This window comes from Aspergillus clavatus, genomic scaffold (genome assembly GCF_000002715.2).
Source record: "Aspergillus clavatus NRRL 1 1099423829795 genomic scaffold, whole genome shotgun sequence".
Classification (NCBI taxonomy): Eukaryota; Fungi; Ascomycota; class Eurotiomycetes; order Eurotiales; family Aspergillaceae; genus Aspergillus; species Aspergillus clavatus.
Window position 1 is genome coordinate 1,161,418 of NW_001517104.1, and position 19,919 is coordinate 1,181,336.

Genomic DNA, 19,919 nt, shown 5'->3' on the forward strand with positions numbered 1-19,919 from the left:
ACCCAAATGGGTGTTTGGTCAAGAATGATACCCGTCCATGGCCCCCATGGTCCAGTGAATCGCAACTCCGAAGCTTGGACGACCAAAAAAATTGACCTCGAGTTACATCGTGGCATGGTCGCAAAGTGCCTAAACCTCCGAGGCATTCAATCAACATCGAAGCAAGGGGAGCACCACGGTGGACACGGATCACGGTGGAAAAGCAGAAGCATGTCTGTACCGGGTTTGATCGGATAGGTACATGGGTGATGGCCATCCCAGGCTAGGCAGCTAAAGTGTCCGTACTTGGGGGCAGGATTACTTCCTCAATATTCGCATCCCCAGTATTTATTGTGTTCCTGATGTTGCTTTTTCCCTTGCAGCCCCCTTTTGTGGCGCATGGGTGTCGCTTCCATTACGTACCTCTGGCGTCCATCTTCTCCGCATTGTTTGGCTCGCTACAAGTTGAAAACCAAGGTCACGACGTCCCTGCAGATAATAATAGGCTGCAGTGACCAGAGGCATACATTCCAGTTCCTCTGCTGCCCTTTCAGTTGTGAATCTGACCTGTGCCTCGCGAACCTTGAGTTGATATAGTATGAGCCACATGGTTTGAGATTGAGCTGGAATTCCCTCTGCCGCCATGTCTGAACAAGCCCGAAGATCCGGCTCTCCCCAGGCTACTAACGATAGCGCCAAACCCCACGCCCACGCTACCGGCTCTGCTGCTGCAATGGATCTTCGACATCGAGGCCCAACACGAGCTGCGACTTTTGCAGAGGGCACTTTCGAGATTCAAAATCAACGTCGCAATTCAAGTCTCTCGGGTTCGGTTTCGGAAGCTCGGAATTCAATCCGTTCCTCCACAGATGATCTGCTGTTTCCGCGCGTGGTTCGAAAAGATGACTGGGGTGTGCCAAACGAGGAATCGCATTGGCAATCGGCGCCTCTTGGCCTGGCTTTATTGCCTGCTATCGCAGGAGTGTTTTTCCAAAATGGGAGTGCGGTCGTGACAGATATTACGTTGCTGGTCTTGGCTGCTATTTTCCTGAACTGGTCAATGAGACTGCCATGGTAAGGACTAAACCCCCCCCACCCTCCCCTTTTGTACTATGTCTGGTCGCTCCTCTGACTGGGAGTCTAGGGATTGGTATCGCTCTGCTCAAGCGACTCGACAACAAAGTCAATATTATGAAGCCGCCTATGCTCCGCTTCAGCCCGAACCCAATGATGAGCAAGCAGCACACGACCCCAAGGAAGGTGTTGCGGAGCAAGAAGCTCGACAGCAAACACGAGTCTCCGACGCGGCCAGTGCAGCCAGTCGGGAGCTCCAGATTCATGAGCTTGTCGCTCTCGTGTCCTGCTTCATCTTTCCCATGATCGGAACCTGGCTTCTGCATACCATCCGGTCCAAACTATCACGGCCCTCCGAAGGCATGGTTTCTAACTACAACCTGACTATTTTCCTGTTGGCAGCGGAGATCCGTCCCTTTGCCCACTTGCTGAAGATAGTGCAAGCTCGAACCCTCCACCTGCAGCGTATCGTCGCAGCATCAGCAGACGGCGAAGAGAAGATAGATCCAAGTAAGATCACCGACCTCACCAAACGCCTCGAGGAACTCGAAGCACACGTTGCCGAAGCAGCCGCAGCCCGGACAACACCGGAGTCATCAAGCCAGTCGCAAGACCAAGAACATCTCCAGACACTAGTCTCTCAAGCAACCACGGACATTCGCAAAGGCTTCCAGCCGGAAATCGAAGCGCTCAACCGCGCGGTACGGCGCTACGAAAAGCGCACAGCCCTCATCTCGTTCCAGACGGAATCAAGGCTCCAGGGCCTCGAAACGCAAGTCCACGATGCGATTGCTCTCGCAGCCTCGGCCCAGCGCTCTAATACGCGTCGCCCATGGGACGCTCTATCAGGCCTTCTTGATAGTGGTTATGCTATTATTCTACTCCCGATCCAAGTCTCCATGTCCCTGGCCGCTCTTCCATTCCAACTTTCCAAGCGATGCTTGCAGTACTGCAAGGATTTGCTCGGCGCGAAGCCGCGACGGTCGCCCAAGGGCAAGGCCCCACGAGAAGTGAAATCTACCCCTCCAAGACGGCTGAGAAGGGCTCCTCTGCAGGACTTGGGCGGTGCTAAGGGACTTCCGCCGATTCGGGAGTACCAGTAATGAAAGTACCAGATAGGGAGATTCGTGACACATATTCAAGACCTGACTTAATGACCTCTTTCTTTGCAGTTCTATTTGCACGTTCTCTCCTTTGAGCATATACTCCGTCATACAAAGCCAGGATGCGATCATATTGTTATTTGTTGTTATGAATGCCGATTTCAAATAGGCGGGTTTCGAAGCCGGGGTTTCCAAGGCATCATGAACGAATGGGGAGATCGTGTAGTTTCCTCTGAGGGATTAATTCCGGTTTTCGGTTTTTACTGGGAAAGATTTGTTTTGCTATGTACATCCAAGCATTGACGTGGTATCTTGAAGTGCTCGAAGGATGTTGGAGTTTAGAGTATATATTAATAGGGAGAGACACACAATTAACATTACACAATACAGCTGAAAGTTGCAGTATTTCTAGAGAGTACAACATGTGAAGACTTTGATCTAACCCAATTGAATAATAATATATACAATAGACCTCAATGTCTATACAGAATTCTATGTTACCATCCCTCTTGAATCATGGATTATACAACCAACGCAGGGAAAATCAAACCGGAAACAAAGTATGGGGAGCAATAGTGATAAGAACCTCATGGAACACCGCCTGACGGCCCAAGACTATCCACGCCGAACGTTTTCAGAAACGGCTCGATGATACTACGTTTTCTGTCTTCCAGCGCTCGGCGCTCCTTGTCTTTACTCGGCACCGTTTTCGAAACGATGAGGACAGAAGCGAAGATCGATGCTAAGGTGGTCTCGACCGCTTGTCGGCGGTGAGCAGCGTTGAATTGGAGGTTCGAGAGATTGGATGCTGTCAAGACGCGCGGAGGCCGCTGGATGCCACCTGACGAGGCGGAGTTCGCTGTACCGGATGGACTGGGGCCGGGGCCTTTCTTCAGAGAGTCGATACTTTCCCTTTTCTTGTCTTCGGATTCTCGACCCGATAGTTCGGGGAGCGCCGGTGCCGTGGATGGGGACGGGGCGATTTCGTTGGCGATGTGCGCGAGCATGAAGGTGACGAATGTGAAAGAGACGCTGTGGGCGGGTGAATATGCGAGTTCCTCCAGGACCCAGGCTTGGGTTTCGTCCCAGGAAAGGGGAGGCGACTTCCGCTTCTCCCGAGTCAGGATCTGCTGGTCCATCTTCTCCCATACGGCAGCCGTGACGATCCCGTCGCTTAGCGAGCCGAGAAAAACCAGCAAGGTTTCACTCAGGACTTCTAACCGGTGCAGCGACGGCACCTCGGGTTCGAAGATAGAGTTAAGATCTTTATTACAGTCCAAAGCTTCGCGGACTGCCGCTAAGAGAGGCAATCTCTGTTCCTTGTCTTTCAATGTCCAAGTCTCTGGATCAAAAGGCCATCCGGCCCCATGATCTCTGAGCCAGGGTGGCGTGTCCTCCCCAGAATCGCCCCTTGTCATGCCCCACTCGGCAATAGCACGCTCGGAAAGCTCTGAGATAGCCTCAGTCAGACGAAATAGCTCCCTCGGAGCCGATAGGCGCCCTGATTCTCCGTTTTGTTCCTTCGCGGGGGGGTTTCCCAGAAGGCTTCGCGCACCCGCTTCAGGCATTCTGGTAAGATCCTCCACACTTCGACCAAAACAGGTGGGTAACCACCGTCCATAGATAGAAATAAAATGATCTCGACCGTTGGCCACTCGAAGGACAAGGATGTCCTCTAATTTAACAACATCATCGTTGAGTAGACGAACATGTTCAATGTTGTGGATGTGGGCTGCGATGTCGATGTTCGCCAGTTCACCCGGGAATAGAGTGCGCTCTCCCGATTTCCTTTTTTTGTCCTTGCCCTTGTCATCCTGGCTGGGTACATCGACTTTGTATTCCAGCCATGATGGCGTGCTCCGTTGATGGTCACCTTGCCTGTCGGGCTTCTCAAAGCGAAAGGTCGCTGGCACGCTGCTAGTATTTGCGACTGTCAATGAGCGCGTGATAGGCACATCGAATAGAATATCACCAAAGTCTACCGCGTTGGGGTCCCTCTCGGACTTTTGAAGATCGTCTCCATAAGTATCAACTACGACTGTCAAATTTGGACGAGACTCGTTCTCAGCCTTATCAAGCTCCCGAACAACATCTTGATGCACCTTGGCTTTCATATGAGGGTCGACACTTTCATACTTGATCGTAAAGCCAGCAACTAATGGTTTGTGATCTGATGAGAGAATGCCTTGATGTGACATATAATATTCCAGCCGAATAGTATCGTCTTTAGTGGTATGTGACGACACCGAAGCACTGTCGCTCAAGTGATCTTTGTCAGGATCATATTCGTCTCCACTGTCAGCGCCATCAACGTCTGGATCGTAGTCAAACAACACGTTGTCATCTGCAGCAGCTTTGTCCAAGCCCCGAGCTTTCATTTCTTCATCCCGTTTCCTCGCCTCCTCAGCGTCCCTGGTTGCCTTTTCGTATCTCACAATATCCTGGCGTGTGCGGTACAAGATTCGATCGCACCAGCTTGGCCCTCGCTGTTTCTCGCTCGAATCAAACTTGGCCACACTGCCTACATCGTACTTATACGTTGGCAGGAATGAAATTTCGCCTTCTCGCCAACCGTCGTGGAAAGCCTTCTTTTTGGCTTTTTGTATGCGAAGTTGGTCGTGAGGCAACAGGGAGGATATTGTGGTTTGAAGTGAAGCTGGATCAGTATGTGGATTGACATCCTCATCAGTCAATGCTGGGAGTGGTTCTTCATGCGGCATACTATGCTTCATATCATATTCATTTTCCGTGTGCCGCGCAAGCACTTGTCGCACATCATCACCTGGGATATCTTCGAGCCTGTAGTTCAGGTCTCCAAACCAAAAGCCAAAATCCTCCCTCCCGAGGCTGTCTGTTGGGTCCACCCTCAGACCCTTCTCGGGATCGATAGGGTCAAATCTAGTTCGTCCAGTGATCTGAGCCGCATCCCAGTTGCGGCGTTCTAGACTATTCTTGTCCGAACCAGCAGACATATGGCAGTTGACAAAAGCAAGACAAGTCGTCTCGCCAATCATTATCCGCGTCGTAACGGCGCCCTTGTTGCCCATGTAGCCCAAAAGACCCGTACCCACACTGCTGGAGCTGACCGATGATATACTTCCTACCAAGTAAGGCGCTGCATATACCAAAAGCAAGAGCCCGACCAGCTGAGTCTCTGCGACGAGCTTGTATCCCTCCGGTAGAGCTTTCTCAAGCGCCGCTTTCCATTTATTTGCCGCTGACGGGTCCACATACGGCCTCAACGTCTCCGCTGGTGACGAAACATCGACAATCTCCTGTAATCCGAGGACATAGAGCCCCACCTTTTCCGGGGAATAGGCAGGCATGTGAAGGATTTCCTTTCCCTTGGATTGGCGGCGCTCACGATCCTTTGAAGAATCCTCGGAATCATAGTCCGTCCCGCCAGGCAAGTCTTGCGAGTTCTGCATTCGTAACCCTGAAAGATGTTCGCATATCCCTTTCCGCTGCACGAACCATTTCCCCAGGTCTGCTTCTGTACCCTGGATAGCAGCTACATTCCAGGTCCCGACCTTGACACGTAATGTCTGCTCGCGCGTATATTCCGACTTCCTCGCCCTGACGGCTTTAGGGAGCGCAAATGGGTCATATGAAGAGTCTTGGTGGTGACTGGACGAGCTGCTATCATTGTCGCTATGATAACCTCCGGGGATGGAAGAGACGGGCGGTTGCGACCCCGATTGTTCGGTGGTGAGACTCATTCTTATCACAGAATTGACACGCCGAGCATAATTTTAAATGTAATGTCCCTTTGTGTAAATATATTCTCTTCCTTGTGTAAGAAACTGAGAATCAGCGGTCCTTTTTCCCAAGGAGTTTTATTTCTGGGCACAAGGCGCAAGAGGTTTGGATGCAACCGGGGCGTCGCGTGACGAATCTAGGTCATTAGGACTCGTATCGGAGAAGCAACCTTATATTCTTTAGAAGACAATGACTCGTCCGAGCATCCTGGGATTTGTAGCGAGGACGTGAGGAAACTTTTGGTTTGGCGAAGGGAAAAGAGTGAGGTCGCAGAGTGGAATGGCGGCAAGTGGTCGGTACGAATGACGACAGGCGAAGACAAGAAGGAAGGCGATCGATCTGTCCCTCGGATGGGTGAACTATGATTCTGAATCGCAAAATTATCCTGGAAGGTAAGAAGTTTAATCAGAAACAGAAGTATTCGATTACAGCCGAACTGACTCCCAAACTCTCCACAGAGATGGCAGTGAAGTGAAGCTGCTGGGCGGAAGTTGTTCGCGGGGTTCATTGAGCAAAGCTTCTTTCCTCTCGTTAAACTATTCTTCTTCTCTCCGCAACGTCACTGCTGTTCCGCCATCCAACAGTCGTCTGTATCCCCTTTCGAAGAATTTCCATCCTCAATTCTGATCATTTCTTAAAATATTCTTCTACCGTCTTTAACACCCGATCAAGCTTGCTCTGTGCTCTGACAGGGGGTGGACACATCATCATGGCGACTCGCAGACCTCGACGACCCAACAACGGCAGCAATGGCAATAACCACCGCAACAACAATCAGCAATACACGCAACCCTCCGACTATGAATCCGACTATCCAAACTACTTCTCCGACACGCAGCAACAGATCGACCAGCAAGAAGCACCCGCGCCTCCCCCACCCCTGCGCTCCAACGAGGAGCTGAATCTCTCCGTCCTCCGCCGTCACAACCCCTCCGTGAACTCGATCCTGTCTCTCGCCCCATATGCAGTCGTGTACCTGTTCAACCCGACAAGCCGACAGTGGGAAAAGACGGGTGTCGAGGGGTCACTGTTTGTCTGCCAGCTGGTGCAGGGGAGCCTAGGCGAGGAACGATACAGCGTGTTCGTGCTCAACCGCCGGGGGCTCAACAACTTCGATATCCTCCTGACCGACGGGGACAACGTGGAGCTTACGGAGGAATATGTCATTATCAAGTCTGACTACGACATGGGCGTGGAATTAGGCATGAACAACAACAACAGCAGCAACAGCAACACCAGCAACACCAACCAGATGACCAACAAAGCCGCGAACACCGCCGACGTGCGCATCTACGGCCTCTGGATCTACTCGGAGCCGCCTCCCAACTCGACGGCGGAGACGCGCACGATCAACGCCCAGGTGATTCGCGAGTGCGCAGTGCACGCGGGCCACAGCCTGAAGCTCGCGCGAGAGCGGGTAGAAGCGATGCGCCAGAACGGGCTCCATGTCGCCGCTGCGGCGGCAGAGGCGGCGGCGGATGAAATGCACTCCAGTGTCCCGATGGGTCGGCAGATCTCGTTGAAGGATCTCTTTGGTCAGCAGAGAGCGCAGGACGACGGATGGAGCGTGCATGCGCACAATCTCGATTTCCCACAGTGGCAGCACGCCCCGACGGAGCGGCCGCCGGCGGAAGCGCAGCCGCGTCAGGATGTCCTGGGGGATTTGTTCCGGAGAGCAGGATTGGCGTATCAGGGGAATCCCTGAGGGCATTTTCGCAGTAATTCCTCGTTTGTTTTCTTTCTATGCCTGCATGGGAGGATGGGAGAGGGGTGGCGTTATATCGGTTTAGATACCCAACTATTTCACGATCCATATGATGAGGAACCTTTGTAAGCTTAATATGGTAAGGCTGTCTGGTTTTATTAGTGTATAGATTTACTCGTAGCATGTGTAGGTCAGTGTAGCCCGTCTAAGTACCCCCTGGCCCCAACTTGTGCAGACGCCAGTCAATCCTTGAACCATTCCGATCTATAGGTCGCCTATGACAAATACTCTACATCTATTCTATCAAGACGGCACCCACCCTCACTCCGACACAATATCCATGACCATGTCCGCGACCTTCCCAGCCATAACCTCATTATGCCCTGGGACCCAAGTGTCAGCGCCACCCATACTCACCAGACCCAGAACCCAAGAAGAAAAGAAAACTCACTCAGACAGAATGCATGCGGCAGCCCATCCTCACAGACCAGCATCGTCGGCCCGCCCTCCACACGGCCCCGAAGCTCGATGATCTCGTCGCGCGTCCGCTCCGCAACCCAGTGGTCGTTCCGGCCGAAGTAGAAGACCAGCCGCGCCAGCGGCTCATCAGCCGTCGACACGCCCCAGACATCGTCGCTCCATTTATCCGCGGTGATGGTACGCATCTCATCGGCAGCCATGTGTCTATCCTCCAAGTTAGTGGCGAAAGAATCGCTCAGGTGCATATCGATGCGGAAGGCTAATGCGAAGGCAGTGGGACTCACAGCGCCTGCCTCACCCCCGTCTTACTCTGGACAAACGCCGCCGTCGTCTCGACCGCGTTTTCCGGCATCGCCGAGCCCATCACGACCCGGATGAGCCCGCGCAGCCAAGACGCCGGAAGAAGCGCCACGAGCACCCGCGCCAGGAACCCCACGACCAGCGCAAGCTGGGGCACGACGCACAGCAACCGCTAGGACAGAGTCAGCTTGGCTTGGGGTCCCTCCTTCTCTCACGCGGTGTACCGCCGGGCAGTTGCGCCGCACCGGGTGCAAGACTCACCGTCAACTTCCGCCCCGAGGGCGACTTGGCGATGTCCATCACCGTTGGGAAAAGCATGATGCCGCCGATGATGTCGAAGGAGGCCGTGGAGCCGTGAGGAGCAGTAGCAGCAGCAGCGCTGGCTGCGCGCTCGCGGTGCCGCCGCAGGATCTCCATGGCGATGTACGAGCCCACAGAGTGGCCGATGAGAATCACCTTGGACTTACCTTCAGCAGCACTGGATCCGCAGCCCTCCGGGCTGGAGAGGAACTCGTCAAGTTTACCCTGGACATAACCGATTTGGTCTTCGAGGTCGTAGTCGCACGGGTGTGGGTGTTGTGGGGTCTGTAGCGCGAAGCCGCCCAGGCTGTGGCCGTAGATCTGAAAACTGGGGGGGTGGACTTGGCTGGTGGTGTGTGATTTTAGTTTCTGATTTAGTTTCTCTGAGAGGAGAGAGAGGAAGGTGTGGTAGTAGCTGATTAGGCCAGGGTTTCCTGAAATCAGGAATATTGTGATGGGGGGAGATGGCTGGATGGGGCCTGTGCGGTTTGGGAGCGAGACGGTGTGAAGAAAGGTGTCGGGTGTGATACGAGGTCGGTGATGGGCTGACATGGTGCGTAGTGATGTATGGTAGACTCGGCGAGTTGTGTGTTTGTAGAGCATGGAGTATTAATGATACAATGATAGACAGCAGGAATGGATGAGCGCCGATTGAGCCGATGTTGTTGGTGTATTGGGGGAACAATTGAACTTCCCATCGGATGAGATCAAATAGGAGTACAGTCAATATAAGTGAAAATATCAGCTTCAACGCATCACGATCAATTCAATGTCGGTACATGCTTTGAAACTGACTCAGGTCCAAGTCTAGTCGTGCATTTTGAGATGGTGATGGTGATGGTGATCGTGTGGATGAAGATCTTCACGGAGAAGAGCCGATTTGATCATTCGATGCGACCCAGATAAACGATCAACTTCACCTAGAAGACATATTTCTTATTGACTTCAATGGTTTCCTTACAATGTCGCAGGTTTATTCGGTCCCTTGCTATGAATCACGAGACGCATCAAACATATATCTGTCGATACTCGATCAACCCAGTTATCGCCATCTCTCGGCATAGAGAAGCAAGCAAGACACGGCCTATAAAAAGCCTATAAAAACAATTCCATTTCCCAGCCTGAGATGTACATACACCCATTCATTGCATTTCATTTTCGTCCAGCCCGAGACTCCCCCCAAGTGAACAAGAGATTGTGAAGAGCCCCAGAGACAGAGGAAAGGAAAGAAAAAGAAAAGAAAAGAAACAATAGAATCCGCAGCGCATTGCAGATTTCGAAACGCCCAGGGGAACAGCGAACAATATGTGCTGATACATTCATTTGACTTTCAATCCCTATTTTCGCCGACCATGGTCAAATCAACCTGCACACGCACATGAGAGGAGACAAAAACAGTCAAGCGGAAAGACAACTCCGTGATATCATCAAACAACCAAAAGGCACACTATCTGTTAGATCGAAGTCAAACCAGCCAGGATTAGACACGGGTTAAGGTGACACGGAGTGTCATGATCTCCGAAAAATAACAAACAGTGAACAGACGAAGTCTAAGGATACCACCAAAGATATAAACAAATGTATCAAAGAAAAGAGAAGAGGAGGAAAAGGATACAATGGAACATGATGGTTAAAAGAAACAATTCGAAACGGAGAAAAGCGGGCAAGAAGAGGATTATCGCGGGCATCTGGTATCTCTAATTTGAGCACTCATGAAAACAAAACAGACAAATGATACGGTGGCTTGAAAAGCAAGCATGACGCTCAAGCGAAAAAGAAAGACGAGTTTATAATCATCACTGCCAGAAAGGAGACGGACCTAGACAAGAAAGGTGTCCTCAACCGTCCTCATTCGGGTTCTCGGCCCGATTTTCTTTCTCGTTGTTTGCATCTGTTGCGGCAGACTCACTTGACTCGGTCTCTAGAGCAGATGATTTGACTGCCGAGCCAATATTGATGGCTATCCGTTTAGGCGCTGCACTAGCACCGCCGCTGCTCGGTAGGTTCTGGGCTGATCCCTTGTCCGTGGCGGAAAGAGTCCCAACTGACATGCCTCGCTTTCTTCGAAAAAGACTAGCACTACTGGAGTTGCTACTTACGGAGCTTCTTCGCTTCGGCCCAGAAGTGAGCTTGACCAGCTCATCATCATCCTCCTCTTCACGCCGACGCTTCTCTGATAATCGTTCTGGAGGAGTCTGTATTGCAAGCAACACCGGGGTTGACGCCGTCTCCAAGGAAGATTCGGAATGCGTTTCTTCCTCCTGTGGCGCTTGCTCGGATTCTGGTTTAGTATCCATAGCATCTTCGTCCTCGTCATCGTCTGGGTAATCGACCAGGGGTTTTACAGGCGGCGAGGCGGCGCCATTCTGCGCGTTGACTGCCAGCGCACTATCTCTCCGGCTGTCTTGCTGCCACTGAGAACAGGAGTTAGCATGTACAAAACCCTCCATCCTCGTGGGAGCTATTACCTCTTCTTCGTCGTCAGATGTGTTGAAGTATTCTTCCTCGGCAGCATCCATCTCCCTCACCCCTTGCCAGCGTTGGCCGTTCGCTTGCGTCCTTCGAGCTTCCTCTTCTTGCGATAAAAGCGTTGTGTCGGCTTCTGCGCCATATCCCTGCATTTGCTCATAGCGGAGAATTAGGCTTTGGAATGTGTCAACGTAGGTGATGTCCTTGATCTTTTCACGATATTTCTCAACGACGTGGAGGACGATCGGTTTGATGTTCTCGCGCTTGATGAACTCGAAAAGTTCCAGGCATGCTGAATTGAGTAGATTGTCACGCGGCATCGTTTCGTGAACAATATCCAAGATCAGCCCAAAAGTGTTGTTGTGCGTCATCAGCGCCTGATAGAACGTGTCCTGCAGGCTGACAAGAGTACGAAAGAATTTCAATGCGGCTAGGAGAAAATGACGTTAGACGATTCCTGGCTTCAAGGAGGGGATAGAGCGTAGAACTCACTCAGTTTGAGATGCTTTTGAGGTATTCTCAGTAACTGGGCGATCCGGGGAGCAAGAGACTCGCTATGAATGACATTGCGACTTCGGTACAGGTGTTGGCGAACAAAAAATGTAAGGATGTCGACCAGATGTGAATACAGCGATACTTCTTGGAACGTAAGGTCATTCACTAAAGTGAGAGTGAGAGTCAGTAAGGGGAAGGCTAATTGACCAGTAGCTTCTGCGGAAGGAGGGAGGTTTACCATCTGTACGATCCTCGAGGCGTTTAAGGGGTAGAAATAGCCTCCTAGCCGATTCATCAAAGTGGTTCTGCATGAAGGCATCCGAGAGGATGTTAGGGCGAAACTTGGAGAAATAGTCGGGACCAGCCCGACCCATGGTATCTGGCAGAGGGATTTGCGGATCCAGCAGAACTTTGATGGCGTCTGCAAGCTGATTCTTCACGCCAAGATCGGATTCAGCGTGGAGAAGGTCGATGAGGGTATCGGTGAGAGGTGTTTTCTTTTCGTTGACGGCCTTGAGCATATATCCGCGCATCATAATGGGATCGTGATCGAGGAGGGCGACGAGGAGATCAACTCCTGTCGTGCGCATGGCCGGATTGGGGTGCTTGATGGCGAATGCAATCACGGCGAAAAGACCATGGTTGATGAAGTTCGCAAACAGAGTGGCGCGTGCTGGCGCTTGTAGGTTCTTCGCAATTCCTGCGCACTGATGGAGGAACTGCACAGCGTCATCTTTGCGCCTCAGATCTGCGTTGCGCGGATCGAAGACCGAGAAGAGTTCTTTCAAGAAGGGCCCGTTCGACTGGATGTGATTCACAATCTCAACCTGATTGAAAAAGATCAGAGAATTGAGGACCGAGAAAGTTGGGTCATCCAGAATCCTAGCCAACACGACGTCCTTCAAGTATTGCAAGCGCCAGGTGTAACGGATTTTGCGGCGGATAAGAGGATCTTTGATGGGAACGACTTCCTTGTAACGGGTCTGATCTGCGAGGTATTGACGGTGATTGGCTTTGTGGGTAGGGAAATCGGGATCGTCTGGAGAATCATTAGTCAATCGTGTCCTTCGCACGAGCCCGAGAAAAAAAAAATGGAGTCACGCACATTCCAACGCTCCTACCACTCCCAAGATAATATCATCTGTAACCACAGTCTCAATGATGGTGTTGTCGTTGAGTAGAATAAGCGATTTCATGATATTGCAGAGGCGATGCAGGTCCGGGAGACTCTCCAAGTCCTCCGCCATGGTGACCAGCGGTATCAGCTTCGGGATGTACCCGTCGCGGATGACAAATTTCGACAGCGCATCGCGACCGGCTTGCGTGATACTCGCGGCTCTCATGACATGATCGATTTCCAGGAGGTTACCGAGCTCGGGGGGAGGCAACATGATTGACTGGTAGTTTTCAAGGTCATCGGATAAGGCGTCATCTAATCGCAATTGAAGCCACAGTAAGTCACCGCACACGGAGCTATGGGTGTGGTCTGTCACGGGTGGAATGAAGTGAACGGACCTGCAGCTGCCAAGCTGTGTAGATGTTGCTGGACATTATGCACGAAATTCCTGGTTGTCTGTCAGAGAGAAAAAGGTGGGACGGTAGGCATTGCAAGAATGCTTTACCAGATTGCCGCGCAGCCCTCCGCTTCCTGAAAACTCAATGCCATGTCTGTTCCATTGGGTTCCGTCCATACGATCAAGGTCTCTGGTTGATGCGCACGAGCATTAGTCTGATAATTCCTCCTGCTCCAAGGTGGCGTGCGATGGTAGGCTTGTATATAGGCGAGGGGGGGGCGTACCTTGTTGTTTTTGGTAGCCGTCATCTTTGGAGATTCTCGTCTCCAGTAGTACACGACTGGGTTCATCTTCCGACTGAACGAATATCCGCGGTTCGTCCTGTGAACAGAAAACGCGATGTCAGTCGTGCTTCTCGAAGAATCGTCGAAGCGCGAAGGCCCACAGGGCCTTCGCGCCGATGATCGGGTGACGCTGTCGCGCGGCGGTAACAGAAACTTACATCGAGAATCTGTCCCATGCAGAATCCAGTCCCTCGATCAAACCAGTCGTTATCCCTCAGCTCGTAGACCTTGACCCGTTTCCGATCGTTGGGTGGTTGTAAGTCCAACGCCATGATGTGACAGAAAGGAGAGGTGGCGTCTCTTCAGACCGGAGACAGCTCAGGAACGAGTGTGCCGGCGCGAGAACTGCCACAAAAAGCGCGGAGAGAGAGGACGGCCGCTACCTTGTCCCAGAGCTTGACAAAGGGAATGCGCAGATTAGCAGGAAGCAGAAGGATGGAAGGTTAAGACGGAATTTCCTTCGGGCGGAAAGATGATGCGGAAATGGGAGATATCGGGAAGGACGACGAACGGATAACGCGCAGCTTGTGACTCTGCGGCGGGACGATGATGATGATGACTATAATTATGATGATCCTGAACGAAGTTGGGGGTCGGACCACCTGACGGCCTCGGCAGCGGTCGGCGGCTGCTCGTTTTCCTTTTTTATTTTTCTTTTTCTTTCATATGTTGTCCCCTTCTCTTTCTTTATCTATTTCTCTGGGGGAGGGGGTTACAGTGAGCGCCAGAAGAAAAGAGGCGATGAAAAATTTGTTCGCAGGTAACTAGAACACGCGACCGAAGGAACGAAGAACAAACACCAAGGCTGGTCCGTGAGTTGCTTGTCGTTGCGACGGGCTGAGTTCTCGCGGGAAAGGGGGAGAATTTGATAAGGATAGGATAAGATCTGGATTCTGGACCCGTTGTTAAGTTAAAAAGTGGGAAGGATAAGATTTGCTTTGCTAAGGCAGATGGAGAGACTAATTTGGAACAACAACGAAGTGTTCTGGAATGCTTCTTGGAATGACATATTATTATTATTATTATTACTATTATCTTTTTGGAGGTCAGCACTTGTTGATCAGTTCTAGAGAGGCAGAACGATTCGGTAATCGGTACCTTATTACCCTGAGGGATCTACAAGAATAGAGAGAGATTGGGGATGACATGCGATCACCTTTGAGGCTTAAGACTACATAGCCTTTGAACCTGAGAGCCAGTTCCTGGATGCCTTGTAGACTAGAGTTGTACTGTTATGTAGGCCTGTAGCCTTGGTACTAAAAATAAGTTTGAGAGATGGAGTGATCCTCAAGTGACAAACCAGAAGAAGTTAAGCAGCAAGAGTGATACAATCATACAGTAATCCAAGTCCAACTCTAAGCACTGAGGTACCTAAAGGACCCTCACTAGGTGACTAGAGAGCAAAGAACGCGCTCCAAGGGGACGGGCCCGCCTAAAGCCCCCGGGACTAAAGAAGCTTATACAGTCTATCGTTCATGGCCGCTTAGAGTTTCTCAGGAACACAAGGAACCCGTCCATCTTTTTTTTTAAAAAAAGTCTACTGTATCCATGGAAATCTCACTTCAAAACTCTCGTCTGACACTGCCTTACACCTACGTAAGTCGTGCATAATTACCCCTTTGTTTTTCGATCTATCTATCTATCTATGATCTATCTATCCAGATGAATGCGAGCTAGCTCTCCGCAAACTGACAGCCAACCCCCTGTCGCCATGCAATGCGTTGGGCATCAATCGCGTGTACTGTAAATGTGGGGTATTTTATCTATATTCTATACTTTATATATATTACCTATATTCTTTCAAACCTCCAAGAACCATAAACTGTAATGTGGATGATGCCATCAAACAGGCCCAATGCCATTGGCAAGCTCAGGGCTTGTGAAATGGGGTGATCATGATTTGTTCTGTTCTGTGAGCCAGCAAGTATGGCATGGTCAACAATATCCTTATTGATAGGTTCATTTGGAGGGACATGATGAACTAACTAACTCTTGTTTCATGAACTCTCATTTCATTCCACTCAGACTCTCAGTCTGTTATTCATTAACTCTGGCATGACGGGAGAGTGGGGGGGAAGGGGGGGGGAGATCTCTGCCTCAGGCATTAGTGTGGGTATACTCCATACCACATGACCAAGACCTCCATGATATCAGGCTGCTGACATAACCAGGCTTTGAAGTTTGAACGTGGTTGCAGGTCGGATGAGCTCATAATTTTACTCTGGTGAGTGGTAAATCTATAAATTATAAGAATAAGTCATATAATACTTACACTATCCTTTACTATACTAAAACAGATTTTAGCTTGCACTATCCTTTCTGTTATTTTACTAAATTAAATACTCTAATAAACTTAAGAGATCTTAAAGTTAACTACTTTCTAAGTACTTAAAAACCTAAGTACTTAGAAAGTACTTAGAATTTATTTTAAAAGATAAGTATATAAATAATTTTTAAGTACTTAGAAATTACTTAGAAAGTACTTAAAATTATTTTTAATAATCTATATTAAATAAGTATATTACTCTCTCTACTAAAAATATATATTATAATAGCTATAGTAAAAAATAATTATCATAACTACTTAGTAAGTACTTAGAAAGTACTTAAAATTAGGTTTTTTATAATCTATATTAAATAAGTATATTACTCTCTCTACTAAAGATATATATATTAATAACTATAGTAAAAGATAATTATATTAACTACTTAGTAAGTACTTAGAAAGTACTTATTAAATAGTTAATAAGTAATTTCTAAGTACTTAAAATAATAATATCTATTATCTTTTATAAGTATAATAAGTTACTTCATATTATATTTTTTCTATATAAATAAAAAAATAAATAATAAGTAATTTCTAAGTACTTAGGTTTTTAAGTACTTAGAAAGTAGTTAACTTTAAGATTTCTTAAGTTTATTAAAGTACTCTATATTTGATTTTTAGATAAAATAATATAAGTATTTAGATTTCAGATAAGATAGTATAGTAATATTTTAGGTTGCATGAGCTATAAATACTTATTAATGGTCTTGGTGGTCACATGTATGGGGTATGGCTCATGTGATGTAAGGTTTGCGAAGGTCTATTATGTATTATATTAAAGCTACCTTTGCAGAGGAACCTAATGATGAGAAGGCTCCTTATAAGAGATTATATAAATAGTTATATAACCTATAAAGATATAAACCCTGCCTATAACTACTAAACTTTAGAGTTTAGTAATAATCTCTTTAAATAAAGATATCTATATTTAAATCTATTTATAATTATTCTTCTTTTATACTAGTTTCTAATTCTTATAGATTATAAATCCTTATATTTTATTACTTAAACTTTTAAACTAGTCTATTAGGAAAATAGTATTATAAAAGGAGTTAGTTAGACTAGAACTATCTAGTAAATCCTCCTCTATAACTATATAAAGTTAAATAGTAGGAAAAGAGATAGCCTATAAAGAGGAAGACTCTAAGAGTAAGCTAGGTTTATAAGACTCTTCTATTCTAGTAGACCTAAAGTTAATAGGGGTAACCTCTATAAAAGAGTATTTATAATAGGAACTATAGCTTCTATAAGAAATTCAGAAACTTTATAATAATCTAGGTATAGGCCTTAAAAAGTACCTATAAAGCTAAGAATAAAAGGAATTATCCTTACTATCTATAAAGAAGATTAATATCTAAATCTAATCCTTACCTAAGTCTAAGAGATACTTAACCTATAATTATATAATATATTAAGCCTTTATCATAAGCTAAGAGTCTACTATAAAAGCTAATAGCTAGGATAAGGAGAAGTATACTAGGATTATAATAATCTATCTAGACTATATTCTCTCTAACCTTTAGTAGAGTAAGATATCTAAGAACTTTTATAATTAAGAGTAGAAAGATTTCTATATTTTCCTAGAATTATAATTAAATAATCTAGAGAATTATAAGTAGGAAGCATAATTATAAATATTTTAGATAAGGTCTTATAAAAGAGAAATAGATTATATATACTAATAGAGGTAGTATAAGTAATAGATTAAAATTAGAGATAATATAAAGAATATAAAGAAAGTATAATTATACCTCTTCTTTAAGTTCTTCTCTATAGTATTTAAGTAGAAGATTTATAAATATTTAGAGTTCCTAAAATCTAAGAAAGAGATAGTCTCTCTACTTATAAGATTATATTTAAGTATAGAATAGAATACTTATTAGGATTCCTTATATAAAGATAAGGATTATTAAGGCTCTAGAAACTTAGGGAAGCCCTTTATAGACTATATTATTATTAAGAAGATAGAGATAATAGGACCTACTATAATTATACTATTTATAAAAAAGTAAGGCCTATAGTCTTATACCTCTAGCACCTTATAGATCTACTTTAATTATAATAAGAAAGAATATATTATAAGATACTACCTAAGTAAGCCTAAATAGGAGGGCCCTATAAAGGCTAAATAACTAGTTACTATTATTATTACTAAAGAGTAGAATAAAGAGTATTATAGACTCTTACTCTTCTATCTAAGTATATTTCTTTAGACTTAGATAGAAGAGAAGGGGGAGGACCTAGTCTTATAAATACTAGTTAATAATAGAAGCTTAGTTAATCTTATCCCTATAATACTAGCTAAGGAAAATAACTAGTATACCCTACTATAGTAGGTCTTTATAGAGATATTAACCTTATAAGAAATAAGAAATAAAGGAGTAGTAGAAGCTACTATCCTAGTTAGAGATAATAATAAAATAAAGTAGCTCTTTATAGAGCTTATAGTAGTATCTCTAGATATAAATTATATTATCTTAGGGATGCTATAGTTAAAGTAGTATAATCCTATAATTCTTTAGAGAGAAGATAGAGTAATCTTCAGTATAGAGTTAGCTCTATAAATTTACTTAGTCTTAGTAGAAGAGTTTATAGAAGTAGAAGATATAGTAATTATAATAGTATAAGTTATAGAAACCCTATAGAAGGTAGTAGAAGATAAGAACTCTATATTAGACTAGCTTATAGACTTTTATATAGTCTTCTTAGAGAAGAAGGCTTAGGAATTATTATTATACTATAAAGATATAGATCTAAAGATAGATCTAAAGGAAGAGAAATAACCACCCTTTAGATCTTTTTATAATTCTTTTTTAGCAGAATTAATAATACTTTATAAGTATCTTTAGATAATGCTTATAAAGGGGTAGATCTAGGAGTTAAAGTTAGTAATAAAAGTATTAATCCTCTTTATAAAGAAGAAAGATAGTACCCTCTAGCTATATATTAATTATTATAATCTAAATTATATTATCCTAAAGAATTACTATCTACTTCCCCTTATTCTAGAGATTATTAAGAGGCTTATAGAGGGAAGGATTTTTATATAGCTAGATCTTTATAAGACTTATTATAGGATTAAGATTATAAAGAGGTAGGAGTAGAAAATAGCCTTTTATATAAAGTATAGATTATTAAATTATTTATTATATCTTTTAGGCTTACTAATACTCCTATAATATTCTAGAGCTTTATAAACTAGCTATTCTGTAACTATCTAGATATCTTTATAATAGTCTATATTAATAATATTATAATATTCTTATAAGATAAGAAGAAGCACTATAAGTATATCTACTTTATGATAGCCTAACTCTAATAAGTAGAACTATTTATAAAGCTAAGTAAGTATCTCTTTATAGTAAAGAGAATTAACTTCTTAGGCTATATAATTATACTAGAAGATCTAGAAATAGAATCTTTATAGATTAATACTATTATAGAATAGCTATAGCCAGAATCTATAAAGGAGATCCTAGTATTCCTAGGATTTACTAACTAATATAGGAGGTTTATTAAGAGATATTTATACTTTTTAGTATACCTCTTAGACCTCCTATAAAAACCTAGCCTAGGGAGTAAGGGGAGGACTCTAGGAAAGGAGTTCTTAATTCTAGAAGTAGTAAATATCTTTAATAAGTTAAAGAAAGTATTTATAGAGTAGATTATTCTTACCTATTTTTATAAGAAGTACTACTTATAGATAGAAATAGATATATCTAGATATGCTATCTATAGGATACTATTATAGCTAAGTAAGGAGGGTTATTAATAGCTAGTAGCCTTCTTCTTATAGAAGATGCAACCTATAGAGAAGAACTATAATATCTATAATTAGGAACTCCTTATAATAATAGAATCCTTTAGGGAGTAGTGCCACTACCTAGAGGGTTTATAAGAAGTTATTAAAGTTATTATTAATTATAATAGTCTTTATTACTTTAGGACTATACCCTAACTATTATAAAGATAGATAAGGTAGTTATAAATACTTATAGTATTTAATTTTAAGATAGTCTTTTATACTAGAAAGAAGAACCCTATAGATAGACCCTTATAAAGGGCTAACTA

The 19,919-nt window shown here is 45.5% G+C and overlaps 5 protein-coding genes across 5 annotated transcripts, besides 10 other annotated features; 2 read left to right on the forward strand and 3 right to left on the reverse strand.

Moving 5' to 3' along the window:
• Positions 1–622: 622 nt before the first annotated feature.
• ACLA_012630 (uncharacterized protein) lies at positions 623–2,156 on the forward strand (the record flags this gene model as incomplete). Its single annotated transcript, XM_001274260.1, has 2 exons — positions 623–1,053; positions 1,124–2,156. The coding sequence occupies 2 exons, from the start codon at positions 623–625 to the stop codon at positions 2,154–2,156; spliced, it is 1,464 nt and encodes a 487-aa protein (XP_001274261.1).
• Positions 2,157–2,743: 587 nt separating this feature from the next.
• On the reverse strand, positions 2,744–5,875 carry ACLA_012640 (phosphatase family protein; the record flags this gene model as incomplete). Its single annotated transcript, XM_001274261.1, has 1 exon — positions 2,744–5,875. One exon carries the CDS (start codon positions 5,873–5,875, stop codon positions 2,744–2,746), a length of 3,132 nt encoding a protein of 1,043 aa, XP_001274262.1.
• Positions 5,876–6,624: 749 nt separating this feature from the next.
• ACLA_012650 (Dcp1 family protein) lies at positions 6,625–7,620 on the forward strand (the record flags this gene model as incomplete). Its single annotated transcript, XM_001274262.1, has 1 exon — positions 6,625–7,620. The coding sequence occupies one exon, from the start codon at positions 6,625–6,627 to the stop codon at positions 7,618–7,620; it is 996 nt and encodes a 331-aa protein (XP_001274263.1).
• Positions 7,123–7,164: a microsatellite.
• A 321-nt stretch (positions 7,621–7,941) lies between the features above and the next one.
• Positions 7,942–9,252, reverse strand: ACLA_012660 (bifunctional triacylglycerol lipase/ester hydrolase; the record flags this gene model as incomplete). Its single annotated transcript, XM_001274263.1, has 4 exons — positions 7,942–8,003; positions 8,072–8,304; positions 8,385–8,572; positions 8,662–9,252. 4 exons carry the CDS (start codon positions 9,250–9,252, stop codon positions 7,942–7,944), a joined length of 1,074 nt encoding a protein of 357 aa, XP_001274264.1.
• A 272-nt stretch (positions 9,253–9,524) lies between these two features.
• Positions 9,525–9,549: a microsatellite.
• Positions 9,550–9,919: 370 nt separating this feature from the next.
• Positions 9,920–9,948: a microsatellite.
• Positions 9,949–10,538: 590 nt separating this feature from the next.
• On the reverse strand, positions 10,539–13,794 carry ACLA_012670 (SMEK family protein; the record flags this gene model as incomplete). Its single annotated transcript, XM_001274264.1, has 8 exons — positions 10,539–11,599; positions 11,662–11,829; positions 11,903–12,703; positions 12,770–13,096; positions 13,180–13,229; positions 13,287–13,368; positions 13,463–13,559; positions 13,681–13,794. 8 exons carry the CDS (start codon positions 13,792–13,794, stop codon positions 10,539–10,541), a joined length of 2,700 nt encoding a protein of 899 aa, XP_001274265.1.
• A 270-nt stretch (positions 13,795–14,064) lies between these two features.
• Positions 14,065–14,097: a microsatellite.
• A 433-nt stretch (positions 14,098–14,530) lies between these two features.
• Positions 14,531–14,557: a microsatellite.
• A 594-nt stretch (positions 14,558–15,151) lies between these two features.
• Positions 15,152–15,181: a microsatellite.
• A 799-nt stretch (positions 15,182–15,980) lies between these two features.
• Positions 15,981–16,013: a microsatellite.
• A 215-nt stretch (positions 16,014–16,228) lies between these two features.
• Positions 16,229–16,288: a microsatellite.
• Positions 16,289–18,268: 1,980 nt separating this feature from the next.
• Positions 18,269–19,012: a mobile genetic element.
• Positions 18,997–19,919: part of a mobile genetic element that runs on past the window's edge.